The sequence below is a fragment of the Echiichthys vipera genome (genome assembly GCF_963691815.1).
Source record: "Echiichthys vipera genome assembly, chromosome: 21".
Classification (NCBI taxonomy): Eukaryota; Metazoa; Chordata; class Actinopteri; order Perciformes; family Trachinidae; genus Echiichthys; species Echiichthys vipera.
In genome coordinates, this window is record NC_139846.1 from 19,364,686 (window position 1) to 19,384,166 (window position 19,481).

General features: G+C 39.9%; 1 protein-coding gene across 1 annotated transcript; it reads left to right on the forward strand.

Annotated features, from left to right (window-relative positions):
* Positions 1-7,418: 7,418 nt before the first annotated feature.
* tecrl2a (trans-2,3-enoyl-CoA reductase-like 2a) lies at positions 7,419-18,105 on the forward strand (the record flags this gene model as incomplete). Its single annotated transcript, XM_083935798.1, has 13 exons — positions 7,419-7,534; positions 11,185-11,235; positions 11,614-11,665; positions 12,233-12,277; positions 14,061-14,164; positions 14,650-14,765; positions 15,795-15,900; positions 16,960-17,032; positions 17,172-17,215; positions 17,297-17,354; positions 17,659-17,747; positions 17,835-17,880; positions 17,978-18,105. The coding sequence occupies exons 1-13, from the start codon at positions 7,511-7,513 to the stop codon at positions 18,103-18,105; spliced, it is 936 nt and encodes a 311-aa protein (XP_083791924.1). The 5' UTR covers positions 7,419-7,510.
* Positions 18,106-19,481: the final 1,376 nt, after the last annotated feature.

Here is a 19,481-nt window from a genome sequence, read left to right on the forward strand (position 1 = left end):
TAAATAAATAAATGGCTTAAAGTTTGCACCAGTTTCAATGACTGACTGAGAGACTTATTTTTATTCCAGTCTTTGCTTCTGTAACCCTTCAAGCGCTAACATAAGAGGCTCACATGGGGGCCAGGTGGGAGAACTGCTGCAGGGTGGACTGCAATCCACTCTAGGAATGGGCTGCTGAATTTTAGTGATCAGTGATTCCTGGGAATATAAATCAATCTTTCTTTTTTTCCTCATCCTGAATTAGTATTCTATCCCAGCCTTAATGTTCATTTTGAAAGTGACATAAATAGTCACATATCCCTTTGCCATATGCAGATGATAACAGTTACACAGTGTCTGTGCTGTATCCGTGTTCATTTAAAGGGCCCATATAATGCATATTCTCAGGTTCATCCTTGTATTTTGTGTATCTATTAGGACATGTTGACATGCTTTTATGTTCGGAAAACACATGATGTTTCTCATACTGTCTGTCTGAATATACCTGTATTCAACCTCTGTCTGAAATGCTCTAATGTAGCACCTCTCTTTAAGTACCCCTCCCCAAAAAAGCACAGTCTGTTCCAAATGATTGATCATTGAGACGCGGTATTGTAGCAGCATTTTCTACCTATATATATATACAGTATATAGTTGGGCTGTTGGAAGATATTTCAGATGTTGAATATAAATTGAATAAAATTGAATAGTAAAAATATTTATACCAATCAAATACAAAAAATATGATTCAAATGTGTATTTTTATTAATGTGTCTGCTAATGTTAGCGAATCCTGCCCTTCTCACCACTTTGCCTGCATGTAAACTGTTCGGTCTATGTAATTCATAAATAAGTCATAGAGTGTGGTCTATACCTAGTCTGTAAAGTGTCCTGAGATAACTGTTGTTATGATTTGGCACTATAAATTAAATTTAATTGAATTGAAATGAATTGAATTGAATTAAAACCGAAATGCTTTTGTTACGTCACATATTTCTGGATCATAATCTCCCTGTCAGAAATGGCAGAGAGTGATGCACACACCGGAGAGCGGTATATAGATGATAGCTATTGAACTTAACTGGTGTACTGTGAAGCATCTACTACAGGGATCACCTTATCTGACCATCTAGCAATGTGTGGAAAGTGTTTGGATATCCGTCAATAAATGGAAAATATCTAATAAAGATATAGTAATCTAACATCCTGGCAGGCTAATGAACCGCAACTAAAGCAGGCAAGAATTAACGCTACCTCTTTTTTCCCTCCCTCTTCCTCATCACGGGGCCTAACAGCTTAGATTGAAAATGTTATAAAAAGTTGCTGAGTTAACGGTTTTCATTCTGTACCCAAGCTTAATTATTACTTACCAAGAAAGCTTTCACCTGTTGGTCAGAATGTATAACAACAAATATGTGCTTTAAAAATTTACAGCACTAATGTATAGTATCACAACCATACAGAAGTCCTGTTGGTTTGTTTAAAGACAGTTTTCGAATACGAGCTGTGCACATTATTCTGTGGATTGAGCGTTTTGATACTTTCACAGCCTTTAAATAGCATCTTGACCTTTTTACACTGAAAAAGACGCCTTTAATGTGTATATTGGTTACACTAGTTCACATTGAGAGATTAAAGTTTAAATTGTATCGATTTAATACTCTTACTGTATATTATTTCAACATAGTGTTGCATTTTTTCAAAGTCAAAAGGACGGTTCAAAGAAAACTTTAATAACCTTTATTAACCCTAGGGAGGAAAGTGGAAAGTGTAACACAGTAAATCTCAGCCACCCCAATAATTTTCATACAGTCCCTGAATGTTTTCATGGTCGCAAGCCCAGGTGCACTTGCACACTTGGAAATTAGAAAGGTGCCTAGACCCTTGAGAAATGAATGAAAAACACTTGAACATGACCACTCATTATGTAAACCTCAGTGTGCACACACCTCACGCACAGTGCATTTTCTTCCAACATCACAACAGTGTCTTCAACACTTCATCATTTAACTTCAGTGGCTTCAAGATCTCTGCAGGGAAAGCGGAAAGATACTTCACACACCCTAACCCTGCTGTGTGCATTTAGCTATAACCTCCAGCCCCTTTCCATCCAAACCCCACATCAACACCAGAATGTGCTCATTCAGAGGAACAACAACAACTATGAGTTTAAAAAAGAAAAACAACCCAAACTACAATGAGCTGGCATCCTCAGAGGTCAGAGGGGGATGCAGACGGATGGAAAAGTCAATAATGACCCTCCAGATCAGCAGGCGTCATGCCCCGGCTGTGAGGTAGACTCGACCTTTCGATGAAGACAATTGCCATTACTGAGCTTTCGACTGCTGAGAAAGATCACGGCTGGGTAGCAAATACTTTCTCCTAAAATGTTCTGCTCACTTTTAAAGTTACAACTTCCTCTAAACTTTAACATATTACATCTTAAGATCACAAAAATCTTAAAGGTCACACAATCCCTCCTAAGCTAAATAATTGCACATTTGTATAGAAATATAAATAGACCAAAATTACATAAAAAGGCAAAGACATGATCCTACGGAAGCCCAGAAAGGCAAAGGAAAACACTTTTGGGGGGGGGGGGCATTGTTGGCCAATGCCTAAGTTTATCTTGTACACAGGAGTTCACATCTCGTATGTAGGAGATAATACTTAAGGCTAATTCGGCTGTTTTGAGGGTGAGACATTGTCGTGCTGAATGAAGTGCTTTGTGCACAATACAAAGGGAACAGAAGGTTGCTGTGTATAGCGCCCTCTTGGGTTAAACAGTGAAGATATGTAGATATACAGTAAGTTCTGATGCAGTAACATATTGTGAGGAAACCTGGATTTGCTGCTCAGTTCCATGGGACAGCTACCAGCCGTCCACATGGCTACTTATATTCATAAGGTGAAAAAATGTTTTTTCACCAAGACTTTCAGGGCTTCTGCAAAATCCTGGTGCTATGATTGTATAGATTTATGAATTTGCCTTTAATGTAACCAAAAAATAAATTCACCCATTACGTAATCATTAGCCATTAGCATTGATGTGGCTGGGAAACTGGAAGTTTACAGTAGTAGAAAATAAAGTATTGGTCATACTGACCAGCAGGGGACAGTGTCATCCCATGACCATGTCTAAGGGAGTGGTTCCAATATGTGTTGTATCATAAACACATGCTAGTATGCATATGTCAGTGTATAGTTCAAAGCCATGCAAGGAATGTACATGGAGTTAATCCTCCAGGATGCCTGGATGTGTTTAGCAGATTTTATGACAGTCTGCAAAGTCAAGGTTTTTTTATTTATATAGCATCAAATCACAATAAAGTTGAGATATGGATAGATCCTCGTAAACACAACCTCATTTCAGCTCAAGCTGAATGCTAATCGAAGATGCTTTGTATACTTTTTTTGCTCTCGGTGTAAAGTGTTGACGAAGAGATGATGTTGTGCTTTTGACTGGCATGTGTCATTCCTTATACAAACCAAAGCATTTGTTATTTTTATATAGAGAGCCAACATTCCTCCATAAGCATCAGGGTCAAGTAAATACTGCCAAGACATTGGGTTGAGAGAGAGGCAGAGATGCACAGCAACAACAATAATAACAATACCTATAATGAAAATAACAGAACTAAAAACATCCAAGGAAATCTGCAAGACCAGACAACACAAGGACTCTGGGTAAGATGCAAAGTTAGTAACATGCATTAATGGGGCATGAATACAGATGGAGAGAGAGAAGATCCGACAGTGTATTATGGGAAGTCCCCAAGCTGAGGCATATATCAGCATAACTAAAGGCTGGTGCAAGGCAAATCTTAGCCAGCCAAGCGCTATCAAAGTTTACTTTTATTTCAAACAAAAACTGGGAGTTGGTTCCACAGGAAAGGAGCCTGATAATAAGGAATGCCCCCTTCCCATTAAGTATTTATATTTTTAATGTAAAACATTTTGTATTGCTAGAGGAAAGGTCAGAGCTCGACCAAAAACATAATATCTTGTGAAAAAGAGGAATTGTTGGTCAACTTGAAAGGGAATGACATGATGGTGGCGTGAGAACGATCAAACACAGGCTGCAGAAAACTGCACGGATTCAGTCTTAAACCCTATACGGATGGGATTAGTTTAATGTGGGGATGAGCATGGAGGGGCTTGAAGAAGCACTTTTATCACTTTTTTTAGATAATCGATTCTGCCCTTTAGTTTCTGGTTTATGTAGTTTTGTGATATCAGGAAGCTACGTAGCGCGCACATGGCAACAGGGAGGAGACTAGTGTGTAAATCGAGTCACCCCTCCCACCTCTGGTAGACTACAGGGATTTTTTTAATCCAGTGTGAATAGACCTATTATATTGCAGACATCCTGAGGTAAAGATAATTATCCCACGGCCCCCACTTGAAACTAATCCCGTCCGAATTGGAATATAGACAGTCAGAATTTACATTCCTCTGGCAGTCACAAAGATGTAACTTACCTGTAAGAGTCAACCTTCTACTTTCTTTGAAGAACACAAGTCTTCATTACAGATCTGCAAGATTAAGGGCGTACAATATGTGCATAATCTTATCCTTGGATACAGAAAGCTACCAAATTTCCCTGTAACAAAGCAGCACAAAACTACAGTCAAGTATTAAAAAATGTCTTTTGACCTCCTCTAGGTGTACCAATTACCTGCTATCTTGCTTTAAAAGGGTACTGTACACTCCAATTTAACAACTGAACTATAACATTTATTTATTTCACCCAGTCCACAGAAAGATAGTTTTTTATGTTTGAATATGCATTGGCTGCTGCCTGTTAATGTGGTATTTTTAGGTGAGGCTGTATGAGGAGATGAAAATATCTGCATGTTTTACCTTCACTCTCCTTACATAAATGTCATACAGCTTTCTCATCTGAAGAATCCTCATTCTATATGCTGACATTGAGAATAACAGATGTTTACACTTCTTGTTGTCTGTCTCATTCTTCACTGAATTCTACATTTGACACTTACACCGACAGCTCTAAACAATGACTGGTCCAGGGAAGAAGTCTTGACCCCGATGTCCACTGACTACACAGAAAGCAATATTTTTTTTCTTACTACGGTGAAAGCTATCTATGATATGTGATACATGATATATGCATGATATGACGCTCCCCCTCGGCCTCTGATAGGCTTAACAATCTCACTCCGCATGCCTAAACCTAACCAACACAACTAAGGAAGGAAACAAGTACTAGCCAGGCAGAGGGCGGATCATGCCTTCACCATTGCAAGATTCACCATTTAGCACAGAGGAAACCTTATATTTTGTCTGTTGCTTCCAGAGACTAAATCCTCACCAGACCGACAGCTGGCAATTGTCTTGATGCCACCCTGCACAATTACTGTTTTGGGTGTCCTGCAAAGTGACATGAACATTACGATAACAAAGCTGTTACCTTTTTGTTGTGAAATGTGAAACATGGATTGAGGCAACTGAAGATGTACTGTAGTCTCTATGTTTTGTGTTCACATTGAAGAGCCATCCCTTATGTAACCAGTCCAAGTGCAACTGTACCGCAGGCCGTAGTTTTCAACTATTCAGTACCGATGAAAAACTGAAACAGGCATAAATATTGTATCTCACAGCAAGTATACTAAGCTGCTGAATACAAACCACTTACTGCCACAACATTGATTATAGTGGAAAACCTGCTAAAAAACAATCTCTCAATAAATGCTTACTTACCGCAGAGGGAATGAGAATATATGTGATGAGATCCTCCCTGCATTGCAACAACAACAGCAGGCAATTTAGAAGAAATAATATAAACTAGAAACTTTAGTGTGTTCAGTGTATGGGTGTGCTAGAAACACCTGGGCCCGTATTCACAAATGTTTGAGTCCTACTGGAAATAACATTAACCGCACCTCACTAAGAGTGTCCTCTTAAAAACTATTCACAAAACCTTTACTAAGGAATTGGGAGAAGTATTAAGCAAAGAGAGAGGGCGGAGTTGGTCCTGTTGCTATGGATGATGTCCTTTCATGAAACTGTGATTGGCTGTCTTGGGTGTTGGGCTGTTTTGGATCTCTGTCAGTGAGATCTTGACAGAAATACTTTGTGGATATCCATATCCAAACAAAGATTTCCAGACACGGTGATGTGGTGGTCAGCACTGTCGCCGCACAACAAGAGGGTTCCTGGTTTAAATCCCGGCTGGGGCCATTCTGAGTGGAGTTTGCATGTTCTCCCCGTGTCTGCGTGTGTTTTCTCCGGGTTCTCCGGTTTCCTCCCACAGTCCAATGACATGCATGTGTTTGGTTAATTGATGACTCTAAATTGCCCGTAGGTGTGAATGGTTGTCTGTCTCTGTTTGTCTCTATGTGCCCTGCGATAGACTGGCGTCCTGTCCAGGGTGTCCCCCGCCTCACGCCCAATACCAGCAGGGACAAGCTGTTGAAGATGAATGAATGAAAATGTAAGAGTCCTAAAAACAGGACTGACACACCCACTTTTTTAAGAGTTATTCCTACAGTGCATCGCAAATGCAGAATACAGAATTATTAAACTAATGGTCAGCTTATCAATACCTTTTTATCAACACGACAGACTACTTCAGTCTTTTAGTCTTGTTAATATCAGAACATTGATGTCCTTGTCGTTGCAGTGCAAACAGTGCAGTTTACATCTTTCATAAGCCGCAATTTCAACTTCAAGCATGCTTAAAAAAAGTACACATTTCACTTTTGAATATGTGGAGCAGTCAGACCCCCAGTAGTTCCACCTTTGATTTGTGTGGGATATTTTGGTCCTCAGTCCGGCCCTGGTGGGCTCATCTTCTGCTGACACAACTAAGCACTGCAGCTGAGCACGAAGCTGGTTCACAGTTCAGGAAGACATTAATAGAACGACATTTCAATGTACACATTTTTTATACATTTCGTATTTTAAGCATTTTCCCTAATGGATTTAAATCTGAAATCCGTTTGCTACACTTGTGTTAGTGCGCTTGTTTAAAATAAATCGGGGTAGTGTCCCTGATGATTCACAGCTCCAAAAGAGATTAAAGTTGTACGTCACCTCATGTATGTTATTACCCTTGGTATTCTCCTACATTCTTGCACTATTTAGCTGCCAAAATGTAAAGACTTTCCTCCAAAGATACTTTGGCAAAAACACAAAAAAGAGAGGAAGCAGGAGGTAAGAAAACCAGGGGGAGATCATGTGCAGCTTTTCTGGAGTACCCTGTAGTGATTCTGTGTCCCAGCACTGTCTCACAGAGAGAGGGAGAGAGAGAGCGAGAGAGAGAGAGAGAGAAAGAGAGAGAGAGAGAGAGAGAGAGAGAGAGAGAGAGAGAGAGAGAGAGAGAGAGAGAGAGAGAGAGGCTGGGAAGAAGAATAAGGGGTCATTCAAGAGATTGTCCTGGAAAGGAGAGGAACTACTTGTATACTGTATGTGTGGGGGGGATGAGTGTGTATGTGTGTTGTGTTTACTACGCTGATGTTTAGGCTAATCTTTTTTCTAACAGAGGACATTATAATAATCCACCACCATGAGTCGAACCACCTTTTTTGAGGTAAGTCTAAATATACAGTATGAAGCTAAAGGCCACAGAATTGCACTTGAGTGAACTTTTATTTGGTACTTTTTGACACAAGGCCTCACTTGAACTTGAGAACAAGAGTCTCACTTTGGGCAATATCTGATAGAGATCGAGCAGAATTTGCTGAAATCATTAATACGTTTGCTTTATTATTTTCTTTCTCTTCATTGTTTTAATAATTTTGATCTAGGAAATATCTTTCAAAGGTTTTTTTGCAAACACTGTGTGTCAGGTAACCTCACCTTGGAGCGTTGTTTGTCAGAAAAATAAGAGGTAAATGGAGGGATACTTACTTTCTAATCATGACTTTTAAAATGAATTTAAGCCTGATGGCAGAGTGATCATCCAAAAATACTGACGTTTTAAATGTCAGCAGAGTTTCTGAAGTTCATGTTTCTGTGTCACAGTGAACAAAACTGAGTTGGAGCCCTTTCTGGTCTTGTCTTGTCTCACAGCACCTTAATAAAGAAGTAACCTAACTATGAATTCAAGCTAATTTCAGGACTAATTTGCAACATTTGTACCATGCTCTCTGTAACTGTCACATGAAGGCTGCAAGCACATATTTAAATGCTGGGCACAGTAACTTCCTGTTTTAGAGATGCTGGGAGGCAGATTTTACCTTTGGACAGAGCCAGGGAAGCTATTTCCCTTCGTTTCCAGTCCCTGTGCAAATGTCAGCTAACTGGCTCCTGGGTAGGGATGTAACGATACACTGAACTCACGATTCCGATACGATTCACGATGCTGATTTTAAGATAAGATTGTCCCACAATTTGTGCTGACAAAATGAGATTGAGGAGACATTATGAAAAAGGCCTCACATAAACAACAATGCACCTCGTAATCTCGTTGGCTCTTGCACTTGTTTTGGCGAGAGGGGTTGCAAGTCTACTTGTCATGGTAGTTTGGCCTTATAGTAATCTCTATAAACCGATTCTGCATGAAGATAGACTCTGTAGGAAGGGACCAGATTTAGGTAACGGAAACAGTCTGGTTTCCGTTTGTATTCCCAGTAGTATTTACTAGTCACGTCTGAGCAGACTTCGGCTGCATGCAGGTAACAGCAAACGAGGTGGAACACATCAGTTGTTATGCAATCACAGAATTCATTGGCTATTGTCTAACCATGATTTTATTTTTTTTTTAATTATTTACTTGCATTCATATGCAGATATCTGTTTAAAGAGATGCTGCCTCTCAATTCCAACTCCATTCTCACATCTCAAATTGCTAATCGGACCGTAAACAATGAACACCGCTCTGAAGAGGAAGTCTGCTGTTTAAAAAGAATATCGTGATTCATATATAATGTCGCTGATATGCATCATCATATATTTGTATTGTGGATTTACTGTCTCACAGAGTAACGTTACATTCCTACCTCTGGGTGTTGCTTCATATTGAAAAGACAGACTGATTTGGGTTTTGTCGATCTTTTCATCTAACTCGCCAATGAAGCTATGTATTTCCTAAAATATCAAACTCTTCCTTCAGCCTCTGCTTTACCTTTTAAGACTGGCACTATACTTTTAAAGATTTGTGGAGATGGAAGCAGCATCTATCTTTGTTGACCTGAGAGCCAGATGAATCTGCTGAGCCCATGTTTCCTTTGCTCTGGCGAGTACATCTGGCCCCTCTCATTTGAACAGATTTCCAGTAGCTTGAGATCAGAAAGACCAATCACAACATGGAATACAGATAAAACTATCAATGTAGGTGTTGCTGACCAAATCTAAATCCATGTGAATTTCTTATTTCTTGCCTCAAATGTTTTGCAGAAACACATTTTAGTGTACTGTTTAGCTGTAAGAAAGTTTGTGACCCATTTTTTTACCTGCTTCAAATGGACCGAGCACTTCCCCAACCCGCAGTGCTGCGCCATTTTGTTGCAGCGATTGGTTGTATGTCCAAATCCTCTGTATGTCCTGTACTTTTATCGGACCACCACAGGAAATAAAGCCCTGCTGTTTAGCTGACGGTCCTTTTGCTTTCAGAGCATCATAGCATATTGTCCATCTCTCATCCATACTATTAATCTTAGTATTTGAAAATTACACTTTGAGAAACCAAGTATAAGATTTTTTTTCTAAGTGGGGGCACATGCTTGTGGAAAACATGTAGCAGACTTTCGATTGGCAGCTTGTATAGAGTCAGCTGAGTAGTTGATTATTTTTCTTGACTGAAAGAGTCATCCTATCCAGTTTGAGTGAACGTGAAAGCAAAAAGGACAATGGTATAGGCTATGCAGCTATCAGCTTCAATAGCTTCAGGCTTGGTGTTTAAAGTAATGATCCTGTGGTTCAAGATCAGCCATTACATTCATCAGCGTTCACATTAAGAGGCGCTATTAAGGCTAACAGACTACTTCAGTTGATATCCATTATCAAAGCAAAATACGGTGAAAGGAAAAAACCGGATAACCTTTGATGTCTAACGTTAAAAAAATACACTTACAAGTTCATTTGAAAAACCACCACTTGAGATCCCACCCACCTACACAAAGCCTTTGCAAGCACATACACACATGCTGTGTATGACCTGTGCTGTCAGCAGTGCCCTGTGCTCCCATGAGAGGACAGGGGCGTCTGATAATCAGATTTACAAGGGCACAGCACAACCGACTGCACAGCGGTTTACAGCACCCAGCCCTAATGACACCCTAGATGCTCTTTGTGAACACGCAGATGCTTGAACATGTGCCCCTAGAATGCAGCCGGGAAGGTTAGCAGATGGAAAGCAAAACAAACCCGTCTCCCAGGATGCCCTTTGCTGAGACGTCAGCATGCCCGGTGCTCAGATCCTGCAAAGCGTGAACACATACACCCTGCAAAGTGTGACAAAAGGAAACACCCCTATTTTAAAGAAGGAGAAGGTGGAGGTGCTACGGACACGATCAAGAAAGAATTATTTACTGTAATATTGTAAAATAAATCTGAACACAAGATTAAGCGGCTTACGTAACTTGTGCAAACAGCAGATGGGAAAGAGCTCTCTCTCTCTCTCTCTCTTTCTCTCTCTCTCTCTCTCTCTCTCTCTCTCTCTCTCTCTCTAGCCCAGTCTCATTCTCTCTTTCTCAACTGTGCACTCAGCAAATCTTTAGGTATCCATTAGCGGGTTATTACACTGTCCAGTAAGGGAACCAATTTAGCTAGGACAGCTCTGCTGAGCAGCACAGTACGGAGTGCTTTCAGGGCAAATTGTGTGCCGCCGCCACCCACCATCCTCCTTGCATATGCTGTACATCACGTCTGACATGGTCTAATTAAGATGAAAAAGAAGTGTGCAGAGGGTAGTGAGACAACACCAATCATTTATTCGTAGATTCAACCAGCCTCCTTATTCAGATTGAGATGGCTGAACCTGATCAGGAAAAACAGGTTGAGTTCTTATCAAATGTACATACATATACAGACATATCCTCCAGCCTTCTGGTAATGGATAGGCTCAATCTTCACAGCGTGCTCTGAGAGGGATGTGAAAGGAGGTCGAGCTATTGCAGCCTGTGGCTTTGTTGCTGAGGCGGCATCTAGAGTCCACAGACCGTCATCCCTTTTTTTGTGTGAAATGTATAACCTTGGGGTTGTTCCTTATAAAGGCGGTACATCTTGTGTTTTCTGCAGGTGAGAATCATGGATGCCAAGACAAAAGAGCTGCTTTGTTATTTAGATAAGGTATGCTAACATATCACCATGACTACACTTTTACCCTTTTGTTTCCCTTCATAGATCGGAAGAATCTTCTTCCACAGTCTGGCCATTTATATTCTGAATCAGGTTGCTCCAACTCTTCATTAAAACTATATTATGTTTAAACTGATTTAAATATTTAAAGATACATTTCCACAAAATTCAGCCTGACATATGGCATCTTTGGAGTCTTAGTGGTCTCCACCAGAATTTAATGCTCTGTGAGTTGGAACAATCTTTGGCTGCACAGCATGAGTTTAAACTGACGTGAAGGCTTTTAACACAAGAAATACTGTCAACCTCTTCACTGATAATGGTCAATGGTCATCAAGGTTAAACACTTAATGTTTGTATTTCATTAAGGTGGAGCCCTACTCAACGATAGGAGATATCAAGAGCCTTTTTCACAAATCACGTGAGTGTTCATCTGCAGTTTTTTTAATGACATTGTAATGAGTTAGTTCTGTGATATATTGTGCAGTGTTATTTCTGGACCCCTCACAGTAACTTGTATAAACCTGCAAGATGACATTTAATCCATTATCCAAGATATCAGTTTGGATTTATAATATACTGTTGTATTATTTTTTATACAACCTGAATCCATATGGTTCTTAGATAAAATGATGATTTATAAACCTGCTATGGTATTGAATATAAATAAGCCCCTCTGAAGCCTGCAGTAGCTCTGTCATCAGCATGTGTTTGGTCAGAAATGTTACCAAATGTTTGCCAAGCCCGAGGCCATCAGAATCCATCAGAGCAGCAGAGCTCAACGTTATCCCATTGTGATCAATTATGATTGGCCTACAGGCCAAAATCTACGTGTGCAATGCCAGCTATGTCCAACTGTGTGTGTGTGTGTGTGTGTGTGTGTGTGTGTGTGTGTGTGTGTGTGTGTGTGTGTGTGTGTGTGTGTGTGTGTGTGTGTGTGTGTGTGTGTGTGTGTGTGTGTGTGTGTGTGTGTGTGTGTGTGTCTCAGATCCTCAATGGTATCCAGCCAGACAGGCCTTAAGGCTTGATCCAAGTAAGTAGTCATATTGTGATCATTTACTGTCCATGTTAGTCATAAACAACACAGTCGCTCCATTTTGCTGTGGGTCGTAGCTATTTCCAGTTTAATAGAACTGGACTTTATCACCCACAAATACTGTAAGTCACTGTTGGTAAACTGCAGACACCGTATGTATTTACTATCCAGCCATACAGTGTCCGATGCTTTGTACAATTTCACCAGAACAGGTAGATCTATTGTGTGGAAACATGATGCTGTCCTCTGTTGCAGTACCATAATGTGATTTAGACTAAGTAGATATGTATCATGATCCCAAGATCGTATTTATAGCCTGTAGGTATATCCTTTGGCTCCAAAGTCAACATGACATTAGATTTGTTTTTCCCTGCAAAATGCAGCTCTTTCTTTTCTATGTAGCTGAAGTAAAAACAGGCATACTGTTATTTAAATTTGTTTAAGACACAAATGGGCAAGGGGAATGTTATTTAAAAACAATAACAAACGTTAGGGTGACTGTGGCTCAGTGGAGAGTGGGTCGTCCTCCGTTCAAGAGATCGCGGTTCGATCCCCACCTCCCCTGATCCACATATCGTAGTGTCCTTGGACAAGACACTGAACCCTGAATCGCTCCTCGTGCTGCGCATTGGTGTGTAAATGTGGTGTGAAGGATTAGATGGTATGTAGATGTTAACTGCCATCAGTGTGAATGTGATAAACACTGTGAAAGCGCTGTGAGTAGTCAGATGACTAGAAAGGCGCTTTATAAGTACAAGACCATTTAAAAAGAGCCATCTATGTAAAATGTGTGCAGTAATTTATTGAGATATGCCTATGTCCCATCAGACACTGCTGTTTTGTCATCATGACGCTATTTGTGGTGTGACGTGCTCGGCTTAGTTGTACAGCTTCCCGAGGAGTTCATGTCCATAATGTGAGGTGCATAGTTTAGATGAGACACTGCTGAATTAACTGTAACAATGATGCAATTGCAGTTCAAATGCATCCTGTAGGATCTGAGGTGTAACGGGAGATTTTTGAAATTAAATAACTGCCATTACACAGTGACACCCAGAATGTTCAATAACATTTACAATGACCTTCACTCTGGAGACGAATCAAAGCCTTAAAAGGTACCCTGCATCTTAACAGAGACACCGTTACTGTGGAAATCACTCTGTTCTTCTTTTATTTTCATTATAAAAGGTAGACTGCTTGATGTTCATACTTTTTCCATTCATTATAGCCTAAATTAAAAATGTAAAGGTAAATACAGCATCTAAATAATATAAAGATCTACCTTTACCTGGGGTATGATTTTGCAGGGCTTTGAATGGACTGTAGCGGCTATGCTGTTACTAAAATAGCACAGAGTAGAGACTTTGGTTAAAAGCTATGTGGGCCAGTTCCCCCTGATGATATTCTAAAAGTGTCACCCAATTAGTTCAACATTATCAGTGGCTGTGCCCCTGTGTGCTTTCAGGTGGAGAGAACGTGTGCTGAAAAACTGATCAGACACTTAAAAACACTCTAAAAACCTCAGTTTAAGCCACAATGCTTTGCACACGACTGCTTAAATTTACATAGCCATAATGAATATATATGAGTGAGTGTTGACATTTCTCAATTCTACAAAGTTTGTTCATCTACAGAAAATGTTTTCCACCAGATTTCAGATGAATTTGAATCTGCTGTGAATTCTGAATATGCGAACATAAAATATCTGCCTCTTCTTCTACTTCTTCTTCTTCTTCTTCTTCTTCGTCGTCCTCGTCGTCGTCGTCTTCTTCTTCTTCAGAGGAAAAAACACTCAGAGACGATGAGATCTTACAGAATCTACCAGTTGGGACCACTGCCACCATGTACTTCAGAGATCTTGGTCCACAGTTAGGTTGGACTATGGTAAGAAGAGCACATCTAGGTTACTGATGTACCAGAACTGAGAAAGCTGAAAAGAAACCATCGTCTGGCAGTGCACGTTCATATTTAATGTCAGCTTACATAATATTGGAGTACTTTATTTCAGGGATGAAGGGCTGAAATCCTGTTTGTAATGAAAGCACTGAGATATAAATCCAAGGTTACAACATTGATTCTGTTTGATTGAATCTACTTTTATTCATAATGGCGCACATTTCTTTCCTGTTTGCATATCACCTTTCTGATATTGCTTTTTTTAAATGTCATTTAAACAAAATGCTACAAAACATTAAAGTAGGCCGTAATAATAATAAGTAATAATTTGGGCACACAAATGTTTAATTCAAGAGCACAAATTATTGATTTAAAGCTTGATTTTGTTTTTTGTTTTTCTCCATGACACTTCCCAGGTTCCACAACAGAGAGATGGTATTAAGTGTCAGCTTTCTCTCTCCTTTTGTTTCCAGGTGTTTTTGGCAGAGTGCATTGGGCCCCTTCTCACCTACCTCCTCTTCTATTTCCGAGTACCATACATTTACTTACACATGTATGCCTTTACCGTCAGTCCCCATCCTGTTGTCAGGTAAGTGGAAACCATTAACTTCAACTATAGAACAGGTTATGGCAGACGTTTCAACCTGCAGACACAAATTTACAGACATGAGTCGGACCCAACCTTAACTGTTTCAAGTTTAAAGGAATAGTTGGATGTTTGTTTGTTTCTTGTCAGGACTTAGATAAGAAGATTGATATCACCTTTGTTCAGAAAATACAAAGCTGCTGCCAGCAACCTCTTAGCTTAGCTTTAGCTTAGCACAAAGACTTGAAATGTAGGTTAAAGATTTAGCCTGGCTAGCCAACAAGGACTCTGGCATTTGACCCCCTTAAAGCCTACACACTTTTTCGTACAGATTAAATAAATAAGATATAACGTGTTAATTAGTGAGCTTTAGAGGGGATCGTTGGCTAGCTGTCTCCACCTGTTTCCAGTCTTTGGGCTAAGCTAAGCTAATTAGCTGTGGGGTGTGGCTTCATATTTATTCACAGTTGTGTAGTTGAGATCAAAATGCTGCCTTATCTTATGTCACTGTATCATCTACACTGACATAAGATAGTATACCTGTTTCTATTGATGCTGCTATGACGGGAGGGTTTGGACGGTGTCTTTTATTCATGTTGATCTGCTTATTGATCCACCCTCTATCCCTCAGGATTCGCCATTTTTTTGTAATACCTCACAGAAAAGTTTTGAGTTTAACTATCATCATTCATTTTGGTTTGTTTGTTTGTTTTAAGAATGTTTAAACTCTATCATAACTCCTTTTCAATTGTTCTTGATACTGTGTTGCATCGAGTTCCATATGTTGCTATTATGCTGTTTTTGTGTACTATTATTTACAGTATATTATCACTTATTGTTTGCTCAATCCTAAACATTTTATTGCTGCATTGACCCAGTTTGGCACACAGGGATCATTTAAAATTGAATCTTGTCATTTAAATGTTAAATCTACTGCAAAAATGGTGTGATTTTAGTATAAATGAATGTAAAGACCTCAGTTAAATGTTCATACTCGTACTTCTAACCCCCCCTCCCTCTTCTCTATCTCAGACTAGCCTGTGGCTGTCACACCTTCCACTACATGAAGAAGTTGATAGAGACTATCTTTGTGCATCGTTTCTCCCATGGGACCATGCCTCTCGGAACAATAGTCAGGGTGAGGACATAACTACCTCTGAACCGAAGACCCTCTGATAATATGTTCACCACTTTTACAATTTGGCCTCTTTGTCCCTACCCCATGCCAGCTGTTGTGGTACTGAGTTTAGATACAAAATGCTGCTTACAACAGAGGAGTAGTTAAGTGCTTTTTTCAGGTTTTTGCAGGACATAATGCAAAATTCAGGGTTGAGATCTATTGGATCATCTATTTATTGGAAACCTCCTTTGGTCCTTCCACGAGCACCATTGTTACCCTTTTTTTGTTCTTATTGCTACGAAATTTAAACAGGCCCTCAACTATAACTCAAGGTTTCTCTCTTCCTTTTTGTCACCTTCATCTGGAGTACTCTGAATGCATGTGTGAATGAGGGATGGGTTACATCAGCTTGTGAATAGATGAGTGTCAGAAACCAACATTTTTCACGTCATTTTCAAGGCACAATGAAGCATCAGCTACAATTTTAACACATCGATGAAAAAATCTGACTTGCAATAGCTCGTTTTAGAGGTCATATGTCCATTTCATTAATATTGAAACCATTAAAAGACAGCAGAGTGGCGCAGCGGAAGCGTGCTGGGCCCATAACCCAGAGGTCGATGGATCGAAACCATCCTCTGCTAGGAGTTTTGGGGCAGGGGCTCAGTCCAAAATCTTTGTGTGGAGCGTGGACTGGTGTCTGGAGAGGTGCCAGTTCATCTCCTGGTCACTGTTGAACAAGGAGCCAGACCCCCAACTGCTCAGGGCGCTGGTCACTGGCAGCCCCCTCGCTCTAACATCTCTCCATTAATTGCATGTATATAGGTCCTGTCTGTGCATGTGTGTGTGTAACATGAAAAAATAATAATATAGTGACAATTGAATTTCCCCATTGTGGGACAAATAAAGCAATTCTTCTTCTTCTTAATAAATGCACCAATTCAGACATTTCTTTTACACATAATGTACAGTATATGTCTTTTAAGTGACTTGATGAAGATTATAATACATTCTATGGATGAATTTGACATAAATGTTCCACTTTTTTCCTGTTTTTTTGTTTGTTTCCTCCCTCAGAATTGTGCCTATTACTGGGGTTTCTCAGCCTGGCTGGCCTACTATATCAACCACCCACTTTATACACCCCCATGTAAGTCAGTCTATGCACACACACACACACACGCACACACGCACACGCACGCACACACACACACACACACACACACACACACACACACACACACACATACTGCTGTCTTTCTCTATTTGCAGCCTATCTCTCTTCACAGCATATGGAGAACTCCAAGTGAACTATGCATTAGTCATATTTGTGGTACGTATTCACTCAGGAACAACATGAATTCAGTGCTGCATGTATGACAGTAAGAAGTGAAATTTCTTATTTCTGCTCCAGATGTGTGAGCTGGGTAACTTCTCCGTTCACTTGACGCTTAATAATCTCAGAGGAGAGGGTGAGTTGTTGAGCTTCATTCTGTTCACTTCCATTGTACTCAAAGGGGGGATAGAGCAATGTTTGACGACCTTGTCCAATTCATCAATTTAGATGCTGTGCTACCGTATACACCAAAGCTATCCAAAACCATTCACTTGTTAACACTGATCAATTGCCCAGTACCCCATGCTCCAACTCCAACACTACTTTGGTTCATCCATTGGATGATATGGCTAAAGAACACTATGTAACGCTACGTAATGCTACGTAAAGTATAGTTTAATGTAACGTAATCACTTTTTTCCCACAAAACCATTTCCTAGGATCTGGTGGCAGACGGTTTCCAGCACCAACAAAGAACCCCTTCACATGGCTATTTTTCTTTGTATCCTGTCCAAATTACACATATGAGGTAATAAAAAAGAATTTATAGTATTTCATTATAGCAATGACTATGTGCTTGTGTATTTACCTCCTGTATATTTGACACCGACTGTAGGTTGGAGCTTGGGTGAGCTTTTCCATCATGACCCAGTGTCTGCCAGGTATGCACATCATGTTTTGTTGACACGAATCCTCTTACTGCATCAAAATGTGTATGTCGATTACTCTACATGTTTAAACTGCATGTTTGTATTCCAGTGGCATTGTACGCATTACTGGGGTTCATTCAGATGACCATCTGGGCCAAAGGGAAGCACAGAACCTACAGCAGGGAGTTCAAGGACTATCCCAGCCTCCGGATGGCCATTATCCCCCTGATTCTCTGACAGTGATCAAATAGCATATATGTTGTGTATCTTCAGTCCTTACAAGTGTATTTCACTGAAACGAAGACCGTTTCTGCTGCTTAGGCCAGCGCTATGCAATTTTTTTTATATCTGAAACGAACTGAAAGAAGTAGGAATTAAAGCAATAAAATTATAGCAATATACTGGAGCATTTCAAAATATCTGGGGACGACAACAATGTTTTTAGTTTCTTCCTTGTACTTTTGATGACTGATTAAAGACTGAAAATAGCAAGTCAGCATTTTAGCAACCCTAATGACAAAAACACACCAAGCAGACGCGGAAGTAATAACCTGCGGCGGCCACAATTTGGCGCGGCTACAGCTACTTTAAGTCCAGTTTAACTAAAATCTGGGAATAATTGAACTTTTAGCTGCGAAGCGTGGCCAGATTATACCCGCAGCCAATGAGTAACAGAGTCCCATGACACCTAGACATGTCAACCTATTTTTACAAAGAATTGCTTCCTGCTTGAAACGCATGAACTCTAAATAATTGCGGCGAGCAGCACTTTACTGCTTGGTGGGTTTTCAGAATTAATTTAAACCAGTGAGTATAAGCAGTAATCAGCTTTCATTACAAGATGGATTATTAGCACAGATTGTGTCACTTCTTTTTCAATGATGAATGCTTACAGCAATAATACACTTTTCAGGTTAAGTGAAAAAATAGAACTTACTCTAGTTCATAATAAAGTGCCTGTGGAAGCGAACCGGCAGACTAGACCTTTAAAATGTCAAGGCATCCGACTGAGAGCGCAACATCACTTTAAGCTCTCAGGAGGAATGCTAGTAAAGCAGACTTAGCTAAATCATGCTAATATAAAGCTTGTCTACTGTATATCTCACATTGTTTTCTTTAGAGAAATGGAAACTATACGGAAGAAGTGAAACTTCTGTCATCAATGTGCAGAAGGCTTATCAGGTAGTCAGTGATAACTGTTGTTACTCTCCAGCCCTTGAATCTCAGGTTTTATTAAACTGTTAAAAACTGTTTTGTATAAATGTGTATGTGAATGAACAAGCAATTTCAGTGCACACAAATCAAACAGAATGTCTGGGGGGCAAAAAAAGGTCCACATTGTAAGGAAAATGTAACTTTATTTGACAAAACGCTCCTCTCAGCAACATGCCTTCTGTGACATTGAATTAAATGACACCAGGTGACGGAGCTGGTGGAATGCAGACAGTTTATCAAAGTTGAACATACGGTATATATGATAAAGCGCAAAGACTGAACAAGACATTGGTGGCATAGAAATATCACATGATGAATTTAAATGAATTAGCAGCAATAGGATTTTGTAAAAATAACTAACTGTATTGCACTAGCAGAACATATTGGTAAGAATTGTG